Genomic DNA, 18,944 nt, shown 5'->3' with positions numbered 1-18,944 from the left:
AACGACTTTTTTTGTTGTATTAAGTCCTTTTTCTTGTAGTGTAAGCAATACACTTTTACAAGCACATAAATATGCAAGAGTTTATCTAAAAACTTACCAAGTTAATGTCTAGAGTGCCTACAGGGCAAATTATCTTCTAGTTTTTGGTGGAGTCACTTGGCCACAGACCATGTATGGTGAAGTTTATAGGAGATGGGATTGTGCAATGTGATTGGCCATTGCAATAGGTTGGTGGCCACTGTAGGATGAGTTGGAAGTAATCAAAAGCAAAAGAAGCAGGGACAAATAGAGAGAGAGAGAGAGAGAGAAGAGAAACAAAACAATGAACCTCTTTTTTTTTTTTTTTCTTAAAGCAAATATCTGATCAATCTCTTCGGACTGAGGTCTATTTATAGGCAGCCTTCCATACAGTGAAATCTTAGGTTTACACCAAAATTCGGTGGTTACATAAAATATAGACACTTTACCCAACAATGACATGAAACCCATCCCTCTCTTATCTAAAAAATTGAATGATATATCAAAAGAATTACTCCTTCCGTCCCACTTTATTTGTCCTGTTTGAAAAGTCAAATTTTTTAAAGGAACATTGTTTATTGTCTTGTCTACCTTTTAAAAATGTATAAGTTTCCAAAACTACCCTTAAATAAATTGATCAAAAAATTGAATTAGTAAATTAATAGGGGTATAATAGGAACATTAGTAAATTAATGACTTTTATTTTTAGAAATAGGACAATATTTTGGGATATTTCTGAATGAAATAGAGGACAAACAAAGTGGGACGGTGAGAGTAATTTATTTCGCCTAACAAATTTCTATTTTGTGCAATACTACTCTCTTTCACTTTCTTTCACATTGAATGTCCTCCTAGTATGTGTGCTGGTGAGTAAGATACACCATCAGTAATGACTCACCATCACATCACCATGGCCAACTTTGTGTGGGCCCTATCCAAGTCACATGGCCCATAATAAGAACAAAACTAGTAGGGGGCCCACTACCTTTAACACTATCCTTGTATATTATAATACTAGTATATTATAAAAGTTAGATCCCTCAAAATGGTTGATACACAAAATAGTGATACATGTCTCATTTTTAATGTAAAAATCAATTACACATCTCAAACGCCACATAGTAGACAAATATTGGTATATGTCACTTCTTAAGCATCACATGGAAAACAACTATTGACACGTGTCAATCATTTTGCTATGTGTCACCAATAAAAAAAAGTTAGATCCCTAAATTGGTGGATACACAAAATGATGACATGTGTCTCATTCTTAATGCAAAAAACAATTACACATCCCCAACACCATGTGGTAAACAAGTGCATGTCACTTCTCAAACACTACGTAGCACACAACTATGGGCATGTGTCCATCCTTTTGCTACGTGTCACCAATAAATAAAGAAACTTAAATTGCACTATCAATTGCACCATTTTATTACATTTCAAAAAAGTAAAAATTCCCGCTTTCTGAAAGAAGGCAAAAAGCACTCATTCGGGAAAAAATAGAAAATATCAGCTAAGAGCATGGACGACGTCGACGTTGATCGATTGTTCGAGTGCTTCAAGTGCGGCGTCTGTCCTCCCCATAAGCTCTCTCTCTCTCTCTCTCTCGTCTGAGAAAACATAACAAATTTTCACATTTATCGTTTTCCTACACTTTCTCGCCAATCAAACAGTGTGTTAAGTTAGTTTTATCTGTTGTTTTCATTCGCTCTGTTCACTTGCAATGCTAGATTAGGGGTTTGATCTATCTTTGTCTCACAAAATTGAGTGTTTATCATTGATTACTTACAAGTTACAAGGTTCTTAATTATCTGATTTCAAGAATGATTGTAATTTATAAGATTTAAGGACGATTGTAATTTCAGAGTCACACTGTGGCTTCAATGCTAGGGTTGGGGAAATTATTATGTTTCTAAGGTTTAGGGTTGGAGGACATTGATTTTAATTAGCGGAGATAAAGTTCATTATGTTGGATTTCTCTATGTTGGTGTCAATTGGGCATTATATATGGGTGTGTGCTCACGCGAGTGTATGTATTTATGTATGTACATATGACATTTATATCAGTATGTTGTGATTAGCCTTATATACTGACTTGAAGTGGTTGATATGTATTGGTAATTTGATGTATATAAGTTGGGAATGAAAGTCGGTTGTAGTTACCAGAAGCACTCAAATTTTATGTCCAGTCTTTGCACCTTTTGGAATTTTCACGGCTATGTTGTCTTAACGCGTGCTGCTGTTCAAACTTCACAATTTTGTCTAAAATTCAATATCCTTATGGTCCGTTCGGATTGAGAGAAAGGAAGTGGGAGTGGAGGGAAGCAAAGTAGAGTTGGCCAGAAATTAGCATATTTTCGGCCAACTTTACTCTACTCCCCTTCACTCCCTCTCAGTCCAAATGAGCCCTCAAGGATTTCAGTTTCTGCGATTTTATGACAATTATTTCCTTGGGTGACTCATTCTCATGATTGTGAGAAATTTGTTGGTACTTCTGTTTCAGAATTTGCTTTTAGAGAAAGAAAAAGAAGAAAGAACAAATTGAAGCATGGGAGCTCAACCCAAGAGGTCTCTACATCTCCTGGCATTCCATCTTCAGGATCAGCTGGACAAAGACCAAAAAAAGCAAAAGATGTGCAACTCTCCATTGAGAAAGTATATACTATGCATTGCTTTCATTTCATGCTTTAATGGTGAATGCTGAAAGTGCTGTCCTTTTGTACTGGTTTGTTGAAAACTAATGCTCTGATGTTTGTTCTACTGCTCGGATAACTAAATTATATATATAACGATGAAGATGAGGAATGGTGGGTAGCTGTAGTAAGTACTGCATCCCAGGCCGAATTGAACCATTTCAACTGTGCAGGTTAGGGCAGTTGGTTGATAAACATTCTGGCCATATTGTATACCAATGCAGATGCATTCTCTCTTGAACAAAAGATTTTAGCGACTTCTGGAAACTCAACTAGAACAAGTGCTGCATTACCATTTAAACTGCAAGCCACGTTGGTATTCTACTATCTGGTGATCTTGCATGGAAGAATCAGTTTGTAGATCATTTCGCTTGGAATCTGATTGTTATGGGGAAAAGCAAAAATGTAATCCGCATACATTATCAATATTTGGAAATTATATTGGTTCTTGCGAAATGATTGTATATATGTATATTTGGAAGATATTTTTTTAAATAAAAATTTTTACAACTGGCTATGAGAACAAAATGGTATCTTTTAACATTTGCTTAACTAACATTCTTATACTTTAATACATAAGAAGACAAGCTCAAGTTGAATGGAGTCTTTGATTTGATGCCACAAGTTAGAAGGTTAGTTATGCAGTTGATAATTACGATTTTCCAGCAAAGTTAGATCGCACTCAGCTAATCAAAGGACCATGCTCAAGTCCTAAAATGACTAAGTGGCCCCATTCTTATATTAGGTTCCATATGAAATACATTGTTTATTTATTTATTTTTTCCCCTTGGGAAATACATGTGTTTTAGCTTTTACTACAATCTTTCTTCTTCTTGGGTAAGCTTAAGGATATAGGTTTAAACAAGATCTTGTTTTTAAATTTTGGGATATAATTTGATAATTAATCAATAGATGTTGTACGGTCCACGGCTATTTGGCTTGCACTGTACTTATGACATGTATCCTAAATGGGCCCATCTTGCGCTGCTTACTAACCAAGCACCTAGCCCACTCTCTAGATGGGCCTGGTTCGAGCTCCTGGCCCTAACCAAATAGCTTCTAATATACTGAGGTCAAGGAATAATGCCTTGAGAAAATCTACTAGCCGAGCAATTATTAGTGCTTGGTGCAAGTTCTAAGAGAGTCATTTTAGTCACGAATAGTGGGTCCTATCTAGATAGGAATATAGTATAGAGGGACTCATCAACATGAGAAAGTGAAACCACCATCTCATTATAACGATCTCACTAAGGGAAGTCTATAAAGAAAGATCGATGGGAAGGGGGTTGGGAAAAATTGGGGAGAGTGTCACGAAAGTGGTAAGGAAAAACAGATCCCAAGAAGAACGAAATCTTGCTCAGCTTTTGCTAAGAAAGGTCACGTTCACTGAATCACTTTGATCAGAGGAGAGTTATAAGGGAAGTAGTCTAGGATTCATGGTCCTCTCCTTCAGAAGCTGCAACACCACCTTTGAGACCTCCCATTGTTGGATATTCCTAACCCCCAACATAAATAAATTTGGCCACTCAACCTAAAGCCTTCTAAGAATTAAACTTGTTGGAATCTCTTATGTGGTCCTAAAGCCTTCTAATACTCTTAGAAATGTTTAATTCTTTTTATTTTTATTTTTTTGGTTGCTAAGTTTTAGAAATGTTTAATTCAAACCATATTCCCATTTACCATGAGTCCATGACTTCATTATCCCATTAACAACTTCATCTGTAATGAATTTATTATTTGAATTGAATTGTATTTAAAGATATGGGTTTAATTTGAAACTTCTAAAAATACAAGTTTAATTTTAAACCAATTCTAAAGTCTTTATTTTTATTTTTTGAGAACAAACCAATTCTAAAATATAAAGTCTAAGGGTTTGTTTGGATTGAGCTTATTTTTGCTAATACTGAAAACTAAAACTGAAAACACTGTAACAAAATAATTTTTAAATGTGTGAATAGTGCCATGAGACCCATTTTTAATGAAAAAGTTGCTGAAAAGTGGAATTTGTGGGTCCGTGAACAGTGCACGGGTGCACTGTTCACCTTGGAAAAGTCAACCTTTGCCGCTACCGTTCATGAACAATGCATGAACAGTAGCCGCATTACTCCCTGAAACGTGTAAAAAAAAAAAAAAAAAAAACGCAGACTTGTAAATGCAGAAGCCGAATCCAAACCCCACCTAAGTCTAAAATATAATTCATATTTTTATCCCCTCCTCGGTAAAAGACTACGAGGGTTTTTTATTTATTTATATATATATATATATATATATATAGGCCAAAATGGCCAAATACCATCTATTTTTGAAATTTTTAGCAACAGAACACTGTTTCAGAAATTATTGGGGATTTACTACTTTTTCTAGTACTCGAGCTTGGTGAGCTCGAGTACCATATTTTTTAATCCACCGTGGCACGATGACATGGAAAGCTGGAAATAAAATATTCTGCTTGGTACTCGAGCACCTGAAGCTCGAGTACTGGTTGAACAGTACTCGAGTCCTACATACTCGAGTACCATCTGTTCATTTATTGCACACCCCTTACTGACAGGTGTAGTGCATGTACTACACCAGGTTGTGTAGTACTACATCAAGTTACACCTGGTTTTGCATCAGGTTTTGCATTTACCACTCACTGACAGGTGTAGTTCATTTATTGCACACCCACTTGTGTAGCAAAACCTGATATTATACATGCAAAACATTTATTGCACAACCATATGTACCAAAACACTACGCAATCACAAGAAACCTGAAAGCTGAAAGCGGAAATTACATATGCACCAAAACACAAATAAAATTGATATGGATTGATATTAAACTTTGAGAAATACGTGGACTTTTCAAAGGTATTCGTGGTGATTAAAAAAAGTTTAATACTTTTTTTTTAACTTTTTTTTATTGATGTCTAATAAGTCACTATTATAAATCCGATTTAAAACACAAATATTATTATTTTTGTGTGTTTTGATAAATATTATAGTTTACCAAAAAAAGAGTTTTTAATCTCTCTATTTTTCTACCATCAACTAAATACACACAAAGAAAACTAAAACATTTTCTATTTTTTCACTTTTTTATTTTTCTCATTATTTTCTATTCTACCATTTTTTTTTCATCTTCGCCCTAAATTTAATTTTAAAAAAATCTTATCACAAAATAAATATTTTACATTCGTGGATCCCATATTCTCTCTTGTAATACCTTTTCTTAAAACAAAAAAAAAAAAACAAAATGAAGAGGCAAATAAAAATAAAACATAATTGTTTGAAAAAAAGAATTGATTAGATTGAAAGGTCGTTTGTTTGTCTTGTTGTTTGTTTGTTTTTTATACCTGCAACATAATGTCAGTTCGCATGGGCTTCTCTTACACCTGATGTAGTACTACACAACCTGGTGTAGTACATGCACTACACCTGTCAGTAAGGGGTGTGCAATAAATGAACAGATGGTACTCGAGTATGTAGGACTCGAGTATTGTTCAACCAGTACTCGAGCTTCAGGTACTCGAGTACCAAGCAGAATATTTTATTTCCAGCTTTCCATGTCATCGTGCCACGGTGGATTAAAAAATATGGTACTCAAGCTCACCAAGCTCGAGTACTAGAAAAAGTGCTAGATCCCCAATAATTTCCGAAATAGTATTCTGTTGTTAAAAATTTCAAAAATAGATGGTATTTGGCCATTTTGGCCTATATAAATATGTATGTATGTATATATAACTCTCATGACAATACGGACAGCCTAGTCTTCGTCTCCCTCGTTAAGTTCCTCCTCTCTCACCCAAACCAAAACCTTCCCAGCTCTCATCAATGGCTTCCGTACCCAATCCACTCAACAATGAAAATCCCAACAAAAACGATACAAATCCCAATAACACGAACACCATTCCCATCTTCATCTCCACTGAGTCTTTGCACGCCATCCTCTCTCACCCAACTCTAATAGATCACTTGCAATCATCTCTCCCTGCAGCCTCGTCCACCCTCCAAACCCCAATTCGCCAAAGCTACTCCGTTTCACAATCCTCCTCTCTCCTTCTCATGCCTTCTTGGTCCTCATCCCCTTCTCTCCCCTACGTAGGTGTCAAGCTCGTCACCTATTTCCCTCAAAACTCCGCGCTGAACTTGCCAGGAGTGCACGCAAGTTACGTGCTCTTCAGCTCTGTAACTGGGCAAACTTTGGCTTCCATGGATGGCACTGTGTTGACCCTTTATAGAACCTCGTGTGTCTCTGGCTTAGCCTCTAAGATTTTGGCTAGAAATGACAGTGAAACGCTTGTGATGATTGGTGCTGGTGCTATGGCACCCCATTTGATCAAAGCACATCTTTCGGCTAGACCCAGTTTGCGAAGGGTGATCATTTGGAACAGAACAATAGAACAAGAAAATTGGCCGAGGAAATGAGTGAAAATGCTGGGTTTGATGGGGTGTGTTTTGAGAGTAATGAGTGTTTGGAGGAAATTGTTGGATTGGGAGATATTGTGAGCTGTGCAACGAATTTGGAAACACCAGTTGTTAAGGGCGAGAGGTTGAAGGCAGGGGCGCATTTGGATTTGGTTGGATCCTTCAAGCACTCGATGATGGAGTGTGACGACGAAGCAATAAGGAGAGGAAGAGTGTTTGTGGATAATGAGGCTGCATTGGTGGAAGCTGGAGAATTGGTGGGTGCTTTTGAGAGAAGGGTAATCGAAAAGGGAGATATTGGAGGAAATTTGGTAGAGTTGATTAAAGGAGAAAAGGTTGGCAGAAGAAGTTCAGAAGAGATAACAGTATTTAAGTCTGTTGGCTCTGCAATTGTTGACATTCTTGCAGCACAATTGGTTTATGAAACTTATATTGGAAAGCAGTAACTTGTCAATTTGTTTTCTTTCTCGCACATTTTGATTTTGTTAATTGTAACATTTCTATATGTCTTTCTCGCACATTTTGTTTTTTTAATAATTTTAACATTTCTATTCTGTCTAATTTCTATGCCTATGTTATACCATTTGCACAAGTCTTTGTGATATTAATCCACGCCCTACTTAGTCATGTAGACTAAACCTCTTAGTCTTAGACAAAGATATGCTAAACTACAGTACAGTTAATACACGATTTTGCACCTTTTTAGAGAGACATCAGCAAATTTCGGTTGAACTTATGCTTTGGTGATCATTCATTCTGTTCTTATAGGAAAAGACAGAATTTATTAAGTTCATATTATTCTATCACTTGATTCCTAAGATGGTTCTATCACACTGCTGTAAGTTCAACTCAAACAAGTTGCTCATCAATATTACAATCTGCAAACTCTCTTCATTATTGCTTGACTATATTAATAGTGAAAAGAGAGTTTCAAACAAAGAAGTTTTTGATAAATTACTGATTATCCCAAAACCATAAGTTTCAAAATTCAACATTTCTGAACTTGGGATAATGTTTGGCTAATTTTTTCTAGCGAGACAAATTGGTTAAAGAAAAATACTGATGTGATGGGCATGATGATAAAATAAACAGTACACATGATAGAAATTAGAAAAGCTCATGAGAAAGCAAGCAATGATGCTCCCATAGAAACTAAATAGCCCGAGTAATAGAGCAAGTATGGATGAGTAATAGTAGAGATGCTTGATAAAAAATTTGAATTTCTGTAACATTAGTTGCAAATAACAATTACATAAGCTGGTGACTGTCTATGGATTTTTTCTTTTTCTGTCACCCTTGACCTTTTCCATTCAAATCTTGACCAAGAGAGTACAAAAACCATCCAGAATTAAACTGGAATATGCTATTTATCAATATTAGCACTCATTTTGGTGTTTGTTTCATCATTTGTGGCTTGTGGTGGATCCTAGGGAATAGTAGATCATTAAGCTGTCTCTCAGCACTGTACTCTGAAGGGGCCTGCAAAGATAAGTTGGTTAAAGCAAAGGCTTATTGGCAATAGAAGATTAATTTCTAACTAGGATATGTTTGTACATCAAAGATAGTTCCCAAAAAAAAAAAAAAAAAAGGAAAAAAGAAAGAAAGAAAGATAGAAATATATATATATATATATATATATATAGGAGGAATTCGCAACTAAACCAAAAAGATATGACCATGTATAGACAGAGGCAACAGTGCAAGAATATGACATGGATTGTTGTTAGACATGAGACAGCAATCCTAACGGTGTGAATTTTGACTGGTTATTGTTGCAGTCCACCTAAACTAGTTAACTCACAAAATACAAGAAAGAATACCTTTAACTTACTAATAGCTAAATACAACTAGCGCACTACTAAGTGATTGAACATTTTACCTCCTCTTCCAAAAAAAAGGAGAAGATACCAATTATTTCAAGGAGTGTTGACTACTTTAGAAGAACACTATAATGCAATCTTGATTGAATACTTCTGAAATATCTTTAGGATCAATTGAACAAGGTAGTGCACTATATTCTGGCTGAAATTTCAAGAATTTTTTTATTTTATTATATATATATATATATATATATATAAAAGTAAATTTCAAGAACTCAAACTGTGATTCAGTGAACCAGACATCAAAAAGCCCTCAATGACAAGGATAAGGTGGTGGTTGGAGGTGAAAAGGATCAGCATGAATAAAAAATGCACATATGCAGATATGTACATTCACAAACACACACACACACACTTATTCACACATATATATAAGATTTAACTTCTAGCTGAAGGATAACTGCCATACCCGTGTATGAAATGCAAACCGCAATGTTTGTACTTGTGTTCCTGAACAAACCTTTAAGTCAAACCCAAGGGAATCTACACCAATAAGTGCTGCCTCCTGTAACGATTGCAATGAGGAGTAATTATCTACAGCAGCGTCTAAAAAACCTCAACACATACACATAAGATCGCAGCATACATGAAATATGCGTCAAAGGCGGCTGGAGAAAGGATTTTTCACACATGGTAGTATTGTTTCTCTCACTCATATGATCATGAACAGATTCAATAATGTGAACCAACTATTCAATTGGCCTTTCCCTATCATACCTAATCAACATTTTGGATACCATTGTGTTTTAAAGTGCTTAAAAATGGGACCAGTTGCACATCATGTACTTGCACAGATCATTTGGCCACATATAAATGTCCCAGGAACTCAAATTACAAATTTTTTTATAAGTTACCTCCACTTGAATACCCTTACATCTCCAACAAAGAGATTTGAGGGCCTGTATGGTCTTTTCTCCACCAGCTTTTAGACGAGATATAATTTTGGCTGCTGAGTGTGCAATAGCATCAGGTTGAGCTTTCACGAAGTCTTCTACCTCAACAACAGTCTGTGGAGGAGTAACAAAAGAATAATTTTATTGAAAATAAAATTTGAATTTTTAACAAGCACAGAGAGGTGCATAAAACATATGAATTGTCATGTCATGATGCATTCATGTTACAGAAATTACTATTTCACAGTTGACAAATAAAATGCATACCTATTTAGGTCCTTTATATGTGCTTAAATAATTTTATTTTAATCTCCATATGCTCACTTGTTAGTATTTTTATAAGTAAACCATGAAGACATTGATAATTTAAGCCAACTTGTTCACATGAAAAGATGTCTCCCAATCAATAAACTATTTTTCTTTTTCTTTTTTAGTTTTTAGGGTATGAGCGGCCACAAACCAAAACATTCTGTATTTAAGGCACTGCAGAGGAGAATGTTGTTATTCAATTAAGGTATTCTGTTGAAATTCTTTTAATTAAAATGGTCTTAGCAATAGTAGTGGTAATAGTGACAATACGGACTATACAGTGCATGAATCTAGGACTTCTCCTGATCAGATTGTGTGTAGCATGGAGGGGACTTGCTTAAACAAATTGCCTCTGTGATTACTTAAACAAGCTTAATATGATAATTCCACCCACATTGTATTTGTTGCTCAGTCCCTCTGTAATTACTTAAATAAGCTTAATATGATAATCTACCACCAATTATATTTGTTGCTAAGCATTTAAACAAGTAACCAAGATCAAACAAATTGTGTTTTCCAATGCATGTCAAGGATGACATCATTGACATGTTTCAATCTATAAAGAAATTTACCAGCAACCACACAATGTCAAAACACACCTAAAAACCCATTAAACATACCGGATGTCCATGTGAGGAGAACAGCTGAATTCTAATCATCTCCAACCTGTAAAATGTAGTCCCATTTACAGGGATTTCATCCTTCTCAGGTTCCTCAGCCTGGTTTGAACCATCTTCAGATGATCCAGATTCAGTTCTGTAACCATTAATCATACCAAGATCTTCTGGTTTGTCTTCTACAATTTTCCCAGCCTGATTTATGTCAGCATTACTGGACTGATGGTCAGATAGATGTTTTTGAATGACAGATTGTTCTTCAATAAAGGCAGGTCTTAGAAGGCCTTGGATAGCAAGACTAGCTGAAGGCTCCTCCATCCAGTCTATAGGATCATCTGAAGCAACCTAACCAATTAAAAATAAGTTTACAAGACCAGCTATGTCCATGGGCCATGTTAAAATGGCAACATTATGATTCATATACACTAAAAGTGGGTATTTAAAACCCAGTGTAGCAATTCTGCATATTGATCAGCTGTGATTTGGGGGGGGGTGGGGGTGGGTGGGGCGGGGGAGGAACTCAATTCAATTGTATCCTTCTAGAGCGCTTGCACATTAACCCATCACAAATAAAAAATTTACAATGAAATGTTACCTCAGTCAGCTTACTGGCAAAATGCATTGGATGAGAAGAACGCATAGTCTCCAACTTTGCCCAGTCTGCGAGTGTCTCATCAGAATCATACTGGTCGTCTTCATCATCATGAACAGAAACCCAGTCCTGCAAAGAATGATCTAATATATGATGGAGTATTTTTTGAGAGCTAAAATTCTCACAATTGAGAAGCTAAACATAATGTGAACAATTATGTCAAAGCAAAAAAGAATATAATCAGACCGTATCATAATCTTCATCTTCAACGGTATCCTCATCATCCTCATCTTCAGTATCACTATCCTCATCTTCAATTTCCTCAATTCCAAAATCAATTTCTAATGGATCTGATAACTCCATGTCACTGAGCATTTCCATAGTATCCAAGCCTATAATGACTTGCTGCATTTTATGTTAAAACACATAAGCCCGGAACAAGCTCTAAACAAGAAATGTTCAATTGAGCTATTGTTTCTTATCATATGGTGAGGAATGTGAAGTGCAGCAGCAATACTTATAGATAAAAGAAGTTTTTTAAAAATAAAAATAAAAAGAAAAAAGAAAAAAGAAGAAGAGACTATTGTTGAGTAAACCTAAGATGGTGGACAAGATTTGTGAGTATCATCAAAATGTTTGGCCATATGCAACAAAGACCAATGAATTAACTCCTCAAAGGAGGCGATTGATGTCAACAGTATATGGTCAAAGGAATGTACAAAAACATGATCATCTATATTTCAACTAGTAAAATAATTTAGATGGCACAATTATGATAAGAATATTAAGAAATATCCAACCCAAGTTATTGGGTTTTAAGTCTTTATTGCACACAATGGACAAGTTACATCTATTCTTAATTGCGCACAGGAGCACAACAGATTGTCAACAGTGTTGTCAAATGAGTGAGCAAAACACGTCAATGCATGCACAACACACATGCACATGCACTCAAACATGCAAACGCATGCACACACAGAAATAGAGAGAGAGAGAGAGAGAAAGAGAGCAACTAAGGAAAAATTAAGAAAACCATGCGTCTGCAATAGTAAGTTTTGTTACATCTATAATAGGAAAACCATTTTCATACTTGTATCAAATCATATATTCATGCAAATATATGTGCATGTTTTCCAGGACACATTCCATACCACAAAGTTGTTATCTGAAGTTAGGGATTGGAAAGCACTGTTGTCATCATTGTTCACTTGAAAGTAGATATCTGCAACACCAGAGCACATTGGCAGTTTTAAGATGAGGATGTCAAGCCCAATTATAATGTGTAATTATGTCAATGGCAAACATCAAATTCTTGGCTTACTTCCATGTTCATCAGTAACGTAAGGCAACTCAGGCAAGATGATATTCTCATGAACTTCGCCATTGATCATACTGGAAAATGTAAGTGTCGCTTTGCTGTTTACCTGAATGTGACACACTATGGGCAATATTAATAGTTATGCAAAACTGGCTGGAAATTAGAAAGAACGGCAATTCAAATTCCAGAATTGTCAGAACACCAGGATGCAACCACAAGAAATACTATGAAAGTCTTACTTCAGATGTTTGGTCATGGATAGTTATTACCAATTCTTTGCTTCTTTTACCTAACCTTCTCTAGGAAAAGAGGAAGGTAATAGTTGCTATTACAACTCACCTCAAGATGGACATTGCTTAAAGCTGGACGATAATCTAGTACAAAAGAGCTGAACTTTGGCAAATATCATCACTTTCCTTCTCTTACGTGATTTTCTATATGGATATTCCAAACATCATTGATGATTGACATCCATGGTGAATCAGGACAGGATTTCTATTTCTAAAAATTTATATCAGCTACCCCCCACTCCTTCAGATATGAGACTCGCAAACCTTTCTGCTCAAAATAATTTCACAACCATCGTTAACATAAATGCTCGCTATAGAGCTCTAACTTATATGGTCATACAAATATATTTGGATACCGCTTATTTTGCTGAAACTGAAAAATTATTGCTGAAAGTACGGTAGATAAAAGTAAAAATTAGTTGAAATAGTACAGGGAGACCCATAAATAGTACCAAAAATGCAGTGAGACCCATAAATAGTAGCAAAAATAAGCTGAATAGTGAAATAATTTTCATTTATAATCCCAATCCAAACGCACGCCTAGGGTCTGAAAATTTTTTGTTAAAAGTGCTACAGATAAAAGTAAAAATTAGTTGAAATAGTACAATAGGACCCATAAATAGTATTAAAAAGTGCAGGAGCCCATGAATAGAGCAAAAAAATAAGCTAAATAATAAAATAAGTTGGCTTTTTAATTTAAAGCCAAACGCACACCTAATGGGTTTTGAATCCACGACCTCACTGTCTACTTATTCTTGTGACAAGAGGAAGTACTAATTGAGCCAGAGCTCATTGGCTACATAGTTAAAACAACATATATTTGCACTACAAGTCATTTTTGAAACTTGTTTCAACTGATCAACAAAGTAATCGCGATGTAATACCTCAATAATTGTCCTACTACTTTCTGCAGCTGTAAGCCTAGCGTCTCCACGATTCTCCGGTGTCAACTCAGCAATGTCTTCATACGGATGGTACTGTGACCCCCCATTCTGCTTTTTAGGGTCCCGAGTCGAGCCCAAATGCTCTGCAGTTGCTCGAATTCTATTGTTCTTTACAAGAGCATTTCTTCTCGTCATGTAACCACCTCTTAATCGTCGATTTCTATTCCTGTATATCAATCCTAACACACATTACTGCTTCATTCTAACATCTACAACTCCTAATAGCTTAGTTGAAAACTTGAAAATGCATTCATTTCCTTCCTTATATTCTAAATTGTTTCAAAATAACTTCAAAGATACTAAAAGCTCTATAAATTCAAGTTTAGCTTAACTACCACGGAGAATCGAAACCGCCGCCAGGGTGAGAAAGCCGGTAAGAGGTGACGTGGACTCCGTTCACATCCTCCGAGCTCCACATTGAACGACAATCTACAATTAAAGAAAAAAATTGTTCAAAAAATATATATATATATACAAATACCAATACGCTATCCTCCGTTTGGCAACCGAGAAAATGCAAGAAAAAGTGAGAGAAAGAGAGAGAGTTACAGGGTAAGGCGGTGGAGGAGCAGACATTTGCGCCGGCGGGGAATCGTACGGCCATGGCTGATTCGATCATCATCATCGTTTCTCTTTTCTCTCTTTCTGTCGAAGTGTGAGATCCACAAGCATTTGCTTCTTCTGAGTCTCAAGGAACTTGTTTTGTGAGGATGAGGCATGTGGTAATGATTTTCTGAGACGAGAGTAGATGAAAACTTTTACAAATGGACACTTGTTAATATATGAGTGGTTAGTGTACAGTTTAAATTTGCTTAATTACTTGACTGTCCTTGTAAATTTAACGAAAGGACGAAAAAACATGTACTTTTACTTAGAGTACACCGTGGTAGCGTGGTGCTTGTCTTATTTTTTGTGCCTCTCGGAGAATTATACCGTTATGACTTATTGTTATTCTCTATTCATCAAAACGCACCGCTTTTTATCAGTGGGACAAAAAAAAAAAAAGAAAGATATTATTTCTCTGTGTTTGGATGTGAAGAAAGTGAGAGAAAATTTTTTACAGAGGCAAAGAGAATATCTTCCAGCAACGCACACCGCTCTCCGAGTTCTCAACCACCATCTCGCTCTTCTCCACTTCGACCCGGTAACTCTCTCTCTCTCTCTCTCTCTGTGGCTCTTTGTGTAAAATTTTCAAATATTTTGTGGAGAAAAATTAAATATGAAAATGGATTAAATTTCGAAGCTTTACGAAAAAAATTTGTTATCTGGAGCTGACAATATTGGTCTTTTCTTGAGTTGAGAGATTCGCATTCAAGCGAAACTGTTGGGTTTCAATCTTATTGCTTTTGAATATATCTGTGCTTAAATTTTCTTGCTTTTCAAAGCGAAGTTTTTGTTTGGTTTAGTTTACCTTTGAAAAGCAAGAAAATACTTTTGGGGAAGTTCCTACTATGCTTGTCCATCTTGAACTTGTGGATTTTACAACCTATCTTTTATGGTTTATCAGGATGCTTACATTGACATACTCTCCGCCATTCATAATAAAAAGACTGGAATCCATTAAAATAGGCAGGACTTCGAGCAGTGTCGTGGTAAGTTTCTTCGATTAGAATTGCAGCCATGTTATGTTTATATGTGAAAATAAGCTGTATATTATCATGACATGTTTCCAACTATAGCAGTCTTTTAGTGATACAAATTGAGTCTCTATTTTACATGGGAATTTTTTGTTTTTTGTTTTTTTATGCTATCTGTTATTTCTTGGCAATCAAACTTAGATAATATTATTTTTAACATACAAAAATGTTGGGAAAGAAAATTTTCAGGTATGTGCTGCAAAAGGTCCAAGACCAAGATATCCTCGAGTTTGGAAAAAAAGACAGAGAATTGGAACTATTTCCAAGTCTGCAAAGCTCGTTGAATGTGTAGGCATTGCGTTTTATTTTTCCTAATTTGGTTTATACAGCATATGTGAGTTTGTTCTATAGAAAAATGTTGACTTGCCCATTTGGCAGTGCTAATTGTTTCGGCATTTTAAGGACACTTTGTGGACAAATATCTTTATTGTATCATTTCGCTCTCTTGAGATGGTCGTTATAGGTCTATGTTTCTCTGTAGATTAATAAATTGTCGAATGTCAAAGAGGAAGTTTATGGGGCTCTTGATTCCTTCATTGCATGGGATTTAGAGTTCCCTTTAATTACGGTGAAGAAGGCATTGAAGACTCTTGAGGATCAAAGAGAATGGAAGAGAATAATTCAGGTTTTTTTAAAAAAAAATTTGGCAGACTTTTTCTTTTTTCTTCTAATTAATGGTTTCCAATTATCATATCAAGCCAATTAAATATGGGTTGTAGGTGACGAAGTGGATGTTGAGCAAAGGACAAGGAAGAACAATGGGAAGCTATTTCACATTACTAAATGCCTTAGCAGAGGATGAGAGACTTGATGAGGTTGAAGAGCTTTGGACAAAAATATTTACAGAGAACTTAGACAGCACACCTCGTGTTTTCTTTGATAAAATGATTTCTATTTACCATAAAAGGGGCATTCATGAGAAGATGTTTGAGGTAATGCTATGCCATCTCTTTTTAATATCCATTGTTTTATATCATGTGCTCCAATCATATGGTATGTGTTACAACCTTCATATTATAGACATGCTTACAGTGTGAGTATGGATTCACTATTAAAAGATCATATTGTCATCAGTGTCAATCCCATAAGATCTATCTTCCAATTTTTTCTCAGGTTAACACCTTATGTTTAGTTAACTTGATAGTCAAATGAATCTTAGAAAATGAACTCCAAACTTGTGTACAATTTTCTTTCTATGTACAAGTGCTAGATTTCATAGTTCAAAAGTCTATATACATATCCATCAAGAAGTTTTACCATTGGAACATCTAAACTATTTGATAATAGGTATGTATCTTCACTGTATTTGATCAGTAATTTGTCAAAACTATTACATTATCCTATGATCGCTGATTCAGCAAGCTACCTTTTCATCTTTTTTTGAGTCTAATTAACTGCATCTCTGTATTTGTTATGCCAATTTCAGTCTTCTTGTTTTATTTCCTATTACTGACCAATATAGTGTTTTTTTTTTAATATGTACCTGATCAATATAGTGTTTTAACAGCACCAAACATCATTTTCCCTTTTGTTATTTTGATTATGAAATTCTTGTTTATAGCACAAGAGTAGTTTGTAATTGGATACTCTAAATATCAGGAATTCTAATATGCATATTTTCTACTGTAGATATTTGCTGACATGGAAGAGCTTGGTATCCGACCAACTGTTCCAATTGTTACAATGGTTGGGAATGTCTTCAAGGAGCTGGGTATGATGGACAAATACAAGAAACTGAAGAAGAAATATCCCCCACCAAAATGGGAATATCGATACATCAAAGGAAAACGTGTTAAAATTCGAGCTAAGGATCTTCGAGCAATTGATGGTTCTAATAAAGATGCAGGTAAGCATGAGGAGACTTACCAGACTTCCAATGATATGCATGAGGAAGCTGACACAAGTTCAGATGAACTCGATATTGAAGCTAATGATCCTAGCAAGGATGTAATTAGGCATACTGACAAGACTCCAATTGATGGTTCTAATAAAGATGCAGGTAAGCATGAGGAGACTTACCAGACTTCCAATGATATGCATGAGGAAGCTGAGACGAGTTCAGATGAACTCGATATTGAAGCTAATGATCCTAGCAAGGATGTAATTAGGCATACTGACCAGACTCCAATTGATGGTTCTAATAAAGATGCGGGTAAGCATGAAGAGACTTACCAGACTTCCAATGATATGCATGAGGAAGCTGAGACAAGTTCAGATGAACTCGATATTGAAGCTAATGATCTTCGCAAGGATGTAATTAGGCATACTGACCAGACTCCAATTGATGGTTCTAATAAAGATGCAGGTAAGCATGAGGAGACTTACCAGACTTCCAATGATATGCATGAGGAAGCTGACACAAGTTCAGATGAACTCGATATTGAAGCTAATGATCCTAGCAAGGATCTAATTAGGCATATTGACCAGACTCCAAATGAATTTTATGAGGAATCTGAAACAAATTCTGAAGAACTCGAAATTGAAGCCAACATTTCTTCTTGACCAGCCAGAGGTGTGACATTCATATTCGTTGATATGCTCATTTCTTACAAGTTGTTAGGGACTTAAGGTTGCTAAGAGCTTTCTGGTGTTTCTGTTTTATTCTTCTGAACAAAAGGCTGCTAGAAAAGCTGAAAGTTGTGATGTCACTTGGAGTGTAATCCAAGATATAGTGTTGGCACACATTGAATTTATGCTGCCTGGCCTTCCTGGATAGTTGCAATGATGAAGCCAAAGGCATGTTATGTTGTCTTTGTTTTCTCCGTCCTGTTGGGTGACCAATCTTGGAGTGTATCTGGAGGAGATAACACTGTTATGGCCACTGCAAAACAATTTTTGTTGCTTTATTCTGGGAATTTTTTGAAAGATGTGGTAGGAAGTACTCATAGAAGCTTGGAAATTTTTTCCCTCACTGTCTTTGCTTTTTTCCCCCTATATGTGAGTGTAAATTCATCATTTATGTCTGAAACAACTTCAAGAAAGAATGGCTTATTGAGATTGCATGGACATGATTATTGAAAAATTCTTCCTAAGACATTTTGATCTGTAAATACCTGAACATACTGTGACATACTTTCTACTCGTGAACTGGTTATCTCAGCATCTGAAAGCTAGAACTTCAAAAATATTATACAAACTAAAAATACAGAACCAGAGAAGCTGTTCTACAAAGTAAACAGGTTTCAGGATCATCATTCACCAATAAGTCAACAAGCTCTAGTGGCAACTGAAAGATTCTATCCCAAAAATACAATCGAAGTGCAAAATACAGGCCAAAGAATAAAGACCTCACAGCACGGGCACTATACTTGCCTGCATATGGCACTAAATTTCCACATGTACAA

At 35.7% G+C, this 18,944-nt stretch overlaps 2 protein-coding genes and 1 pseudogene across 4 annotated transcripts; 2 read left to right on the top strand and 1 right to left on the bottom strand.

Moving 5' to 3' along the window:
• The first annotated feature begins 6,448 nt into the window (after positions 1 to 6,448).
• Positions 6,449 to 7,775, top strand: LOC115959578 (annotated as a pseudogene). The gene has a single exon (XR_004084924.1). The product of XR_004084924.1 is annotated as a protein SAR DEFICIENT 4-like (transcript).
• A 493-nt stretch (positions 7,776 to 8,268) lies between these two features.
• On the bottom strand, positions 8,269 to 14,649 carry LOC115959577 (uncharacterized protein At3g49140-like). Its single transcript, XM_031078020.1, has 11 exons — positions 14,513 to 14,649; positions 14,299 to 14,392; positions 13,904 to 14,129; positions 12,733 to 12,835; positions 12,563 to 12,633; positions 11,658 to 11,816; positions 11,415 to 11,540; positions 10,823 to 11,164; positions 9,855 to 10,007; positions 9,410 to 9,505; positions 8,269 to 8,599 (listed from the first exon to the last, which is right to left on the bottom strand). The coding sequence occupies exons 1-11, from the start codon at positions 14,586 to 14,588 to the stop codon at positions 8,504 to 8,506; spliced, it is 1,542 nt and encodes a 513-aa protein (XP_030933880.1). The 5' UTR covers positions 14,589 to 14,649; the 3' UTR covers positions 8,269 to 8,503.
• A 292-nt stretch (positions 14,650 to 14,941) lies between these two features.
• On the top strand, positions 14,942 to 18,636 carry LOC115960507 (pentatricopeptide repeat-containing protein At4g21190). Of its 2 annotated transcripts, XM_031079438.1 has the most exons (7): positions 14,942 to 15,107; positions 15,471 to 15,555; positions 15,790 to 15,888; positions 16,082 to 16,225; positions 16,320 to 16,532; positions 17,230 to 17,428; positions 17,582 to 18,636. In XM_031079438.1, exons 2-7 carry the CDS (start codon positions 15,472 to 15,474, stop codon positions 18,100 to 18,102), a joined length of 1,260 nt encoding a protein of 419 aa, XP_030935298.1. In that variant the 5' UTR covers positions 14,942 to 15,107; position 15,471; the 3' UTR covers positions 18,103 to 18,636. The 2 variants fall into 2 exon arrangements, with proteins under 2 accessions (XP_030935298.1, XP_030935297.1); XM_031079437.1 differs by having other exon boundaries at positions 17,230 to 18,636.
• Positions 18,637 to 18,944: the final 308 nt, after the last annotated feature.

Source organism: Quercus lobata, chromosome 9 (genome assembly GCF_001633185.2).
Source record: "Quercus lobata isolate SW786 chromosome 9, ValleyOak3.0 Primary Assembly, whole genome shotgun sequence".
In the NCBI taxonomy this organism is placed as follows: domain Eukaryota; kingdom Viridiplantae; phylum Streptophyta; class Magnoliopsida; order Fagales; family Fagaceae; genus Quercus; species Quercus lobata.
This window is presented reverse-complemented; position numbering and strand designations above follow the sequence as displayed.